The 4,906-nt window shown below is 53.4% G+C and overlaps 1 protein-coding gene across 1 annotated transcript; it reads left to right on the top strand.

The window, feature by feature from the left end:
* Nucleotides 1-1,960: 1,960 nt before the first annotated feature.
* Nucleotides 1,961-4,316, top strand: CCOS01_08370 (endonuclease/Exonuclease/phosphatase; the record flags this gene model as incomplete). Its single annotated transcript, XM_060456531.1, has 2 exons — nucleotides 1,961-3,041; nucleotides 3,097-4,316. The coding sequence occupies 2 exons, from the start codon at nucleotides 1,961-1,963 to the stop codon at nucleotides 4,314-4,316; spliced, it is 2,301 nt and encodes a 766-aa protein (XP_060312805.1).
* Between the last annotated feature and the right edge of the window lie 590 nt (nucleotides 4,317-4,906).

Here is a 4,906-nt window from a genome sequence, read left to right as displayed (position 1 = left end):
ACTCTGGTCCGTGAATATCGTTCAGGAAGTTTTGATGTGCCCAGATTGCTTGATCCCCTTGTGATTTTCATGGGTTCCCATCGCACCTCTCGTGGTCTCAACTCAAGCATCGAGGCGAATGTTGCACTGGGAAGACGAAGAGCCGAAGGAATCAGCACAACGTCCTTGATGTTTGTAAGAGAACGTCAATGGCCGATGCATTCCTATTGCAAAGGCAGTAAAAGCCTTCGTGAAACACGTTCTCGTTTGGAAATCTGATGTGCTAAAACACACCTAACTCCAGCCAATATTACCCGCATTCTAATTACTGATTTAAGTTCCCCCAAACAGTTGCACAATACAAGCTGGCGTCATCACTCCCTTCAAGAGCTCTTCATGGTCCATGTTGACAAACTTGCTTAGATCCCCAAAGTTTACTGTTTGTGCCGACAAGGCGAGCGATGTACACTCCGCGACAGCTCATACCTCCTCCTTGAGTCTAATCATAAAAAGATTCACAGAATCTCAATATAATCGAATTGTGTCAAACTTTTTGCGGGTAAGGATTTTGATCTTACGTGAGAGCTTTCCTAGATATTTGAGTGCTGAAAAGTATCGGGGCTTTGAATGCAAATCTTTCCAGAAGAAGTCAATGGATTTGGTGACAAATTTCCTTTGGCAACATCATAGTATGAAACCTTTCAACATGCCATATCAAGAGTCGCTTTGCACTCGTACTGGTTCCCAACGTGACATATGAGCCTCAATAACCCATTTGATGAACCAGCGACGGAGTATTCCCCAGAGACACGCCGACAGACAAATGGCCCCAATCGATATCATTTTTGATATGGCGACTACAGGTCAGTAAGTCTTGTATCTCCTCCACCGCATTCGTCACAACACGCCATAAGTCACCACCTAAAATCAACGGTATAAGGTAGCACCTGACCTATCTCACCACCCTCCCTCCTCCACCTTACCTCAGTTACTTCTGGCGCTTAGCTAAGGAAGTGTACGTACTGATGACTCAGCGTCACGAGTGCGGTCACGTTTGACTTGGGTGGAGCTCTTCCGTCTAGCTGCTGGTCTGTGCAGCTCTCCTCATCACGTGATGACACCAGAGCTCGCAACCTCGCGGGCCTGGTGCCCAGTGTCTGCTCTATCGTCAAGATCGAGTCAATTCCACCACCACCTGGCTCTATCTTTGGACCCTCTGCATCTCCGACCGCATTCTTCAGTCCCAGTATCCATTGGTTGCTCTAGAGATATTGCCAGAAACACATCGCGCCCGCTCACTACGGTATGTCATCAACCCATTCCCCGCCCTTGAAGGTTACCAGGGGGGGCACTGCTCGAGCCGAGCCTTTGTCGCAACGACGCGGCCCAGCCCCTACTCCGTTATCCGACTCCTGCTCCTGGGCCTTGCTTCAGTCCCGTGTCTTACTCTTCCAAGCTCACTCTGCTGACGAGACACATTCTCATCTAGACCCTCTTGTGCCGCATCCAGCGCGTCTCGACACCATTGACCAGCTTTTTGCCTCCCACGTACGCTCTCCCCATCGGGCGAGCTCGCTCGACTCGACTCGCCGTCTAGCTTAATCTCAAACCCCTCCCTTCCTGACAGACAACATCACCAGACCGACTAAAAATCAACACCACCCTTAAACTCTCCACGCACGCAAACGACACACACACACACACACGCAAGCTTCCACCCACCCTCACATCATCGACGTGGTTCATGGGCGGCCGAGGACAGCACAATACATTGCGGTAATCGGAAGCTCCATTGTCTGAGCCGATACTCGATGCAGCTGGACCCGTACCTCGACTCCCATGCGCAAACGCGAGCTACCCTGGCTTTCCCTCGTCTCCAATCTCACATAAGCTGTTGCTGCGAACCCATTGCCTCGTTCACCACGGCTGCATCGTAATCGAGGCACCACCAAAACCAACCCCACCCGCAAATCTCAGGTAGATGGCCGATGGTACTCGCTATCTGGACCACCCTGTCGGAGATCTCTACCTCAACTCTCTCATACCGAAAGAAACCGCCGCCGACGCCATACTCTTGAACACGCTCCTGCGCCAATTCTCCGCCAAAGACTCGAATACACCTACACCGTCCAATCCGATCCCACGGGCCAATCTGCTAGGGATGTTCTCTCAGAATCACCAGCAGGGCCCCAACTCCCGCATCAATGGGGGCCACGGCGGTCGGGGCATCCCAATGCTGTACAACTACCAACAGCAGCAACAGCAACACCACCAGACTCACCTCCAGCACCACCAAGCTGCCCAGGCCGAACATGCTGCGCACAATGGCAATGGAGGCGTAATGGGCCACCACTCGGCCTTCTCCTCCGGCGTCATGGGGAATTCTAGCCCGTACAGCAGCAATGCTATGCAAAACGGGCAAGGAGGAGCCACGCGAGGAGGACAAGCACAACAAATCACTGAACATTGGGCGGAGCAGCTCCGACTCTACGAGGAGTCCAAGCAAGCCCACCGTGCCATGACCGAACAGAACCAGCCGCACTACTACGCCAGACTAAAGGCTTCAGAGAACCGTGGCATTGCCGGGCCTCCGCCATCTTCGGGCAAGAACGGCGACGACGATGCGGACGATAGGAGACGACCATATAGCGTAGAGAAGAATAAGGAACGGCAGAACTGGCACAACATGGACCTCAGCGGCCAGGGACTGCGTAATCTCGCACCCGCTCTTTTCCGCTATCAGTTCCTCCACGACCTCTTCATCGCCTCCAACAGGCTTCAGAGTCTCCCTCCCGCGATCGGCCAGTTGCGCCAGCTCCGTTACCTCAACATGTCGTTCAACCAGATCAAGATTCTCCCCCCAGAACTCGGCATGTGCACCTACCTCAACCAGCTACTCCTCTTCGACAATCAAATCCAGACACTCCCCTTCGAGCTCGGCTCTCTACACTTGCTCGACGTTCTCGGCATCGAGGGCAACCCCATCGACCCGGACATGAAACAGGAAATCATGGAGAAGGGCACCAAGAGCCTGATCAACCTCCTCAAGGAGCAAGCCCCTAGTATGTACAATCAGTCATGTCTCATGCTGCCAACAATCACTAATCTTCGTTTTAGTTCCGATGCCGCCCAACCCGAGAAAGCTCATTACTGTACAAGAAGATGTTTCGCCTACATTGGAAAAGGTCAGAGTCTTTTCTTGGAACGTCTTGTGCGACAAGTACGCGACACCGCAAACGTACGGATACACGCCCACGGGCGCATTGAACTGGGAATACCGGAAGGACTGCATTTTCAGCGAAATGAGAGAGAAGGACGCGGATCTGCTGTGCCTGCAGGAGATTTCGACGGAGGCGTTCAAGGAAGAGTTCAGCCCGGAACTGGCACAGATGGATTACAAGGGTGTGCACTGGCCCAAGACTCGCGCGAAGACCATGGCGGAGAAGGATGCACAGGGTGTAGATGGTTGCGCCACTTTCTACAAGGCCAGCAAGTGGATCTTGCTCGACAAGCAGGTCATCGAATTCGCCGCCATCGCCATCAACCGGCCGGACATGAAGAACCAACACGACGTCTTCAACCGTGTTATGCCAAAGGACAACATCGCCGTTGTGGTATTCCTCGAAAGCCGAGCTACCGGCGCACGCATCATCCTAGTCAACGGACATTTGGCCTGGGAGTCTGTGTTGGCGGACGTCAAGTTGATCCAGACGGGTATCTTGATGGAGCAAGTCACAAAGTTCGCCGAGAAGTACGTTCGCTGGCCAGCACTCAAGGACAAGAAGCCCATCGTCTTCTCTGCTACTGGCAAAGACGGCGATGAGCCAGCGCCGCCGCCGGCTAAGGAACCGGGGCCCAGCCAAGAGTATCGCAACAATACCGACATTCCCCTCCTCGTGTGCGGTGACTTCAACTCAACCGGAGACAGCTCGGTCTACGAGCTATTGTCTATGGGACGCGTTCCTCCTAATCACCAAGAGCTGTCATCCTTCCAGTATGGTAGCTTCACGAGGGACGGCATTGAGCACCCTTTCAGCTTGCGGGATGCCTATGCCCACATCAAGAACACCCCCGACGAGATGCCCTTCACCAACTACACGCCTGGCTTCTCAGATGTCATTGATTATCTGTGGTACTCCACCAACACATTGGAAGTGGTGGATCTGCTTGGCCCGCCCGATCCCGAATACCTCAAGCGGATGCCGGCGTTCCCCAACTACCACTTCCCGGCCGACCACATCCAGATTATGGCCGAGTTTGTCATCAAAGCTAGAAAGGATAAGAAATCACCGCACCCGGAACCGGATTTTGGATCAGGAAGCGGGCAAGGCCGGTAGACGGGGGCGTCTGACGACTTGTTTCCAGTAGTTTAGTCTTGAAAGGTAGTCGCGCGTTTACGTTCAGGGAAATTCTTTTGCCGGAGTTTAGGATTGCGATGCTTTTCGCGAATCGGAGGAACTTGCGGGGGGATGGTCTTTTGGCGAGGGAGGCGAAAGTTCATGAGATGACAGCAAACACAAAACAACCTCAGAGAAACGGAAGGAAACATGGTGGGAGGGGGGCTTTGGGGCGGTTCTTCATCGTCGGAAATGCATCGTCAGGGGCTGTGAATACGGCGGGGTGGAAGGGGTGAGGCTTTTGTAGATGGGCGGGTTGTGGCACATATCACCAACCAGCTGCGTCTTCTCTTGCGTTCAAACTTTTGTGCCTTTGTGGTGTCCAACGTGAAGTGGTGAACTGTGCCCTCGCCCCTGGTGCGATTCTGGCGCTACTAATGAATCTTCAAGAGAGGGTGAGATGAGACTACCGGGTGGGTGGGATCTTGGCAAGGGCTCATGTTGCACGCCTCTCCGATCGGATCTGGCCGAATGGCTAGGTATGTCTTGCGGCGTCTGTCATATCGACTGTAGATTCTTTCTCGCTGCAT

This window comes from Colletotrichum costaricense (genome assembly GCF_030867565.1).
Source record: "Colletotrichum costaricense strain IMI 309622 chromosome Unknown Scaffold_8.1, whole genome shotgun sequence".
Taxonomy (NCBI): domain Eukaryota; kingdom Fungi; phylum Ascomycota; class Sordariomycetes; order Glomerellales; family Glomerellaceae; genus Colletotrichum; species Colletotrichum costaricense.
This window is presented reverse-complemented; position numbering and strand designations above follow the sequence as displayed.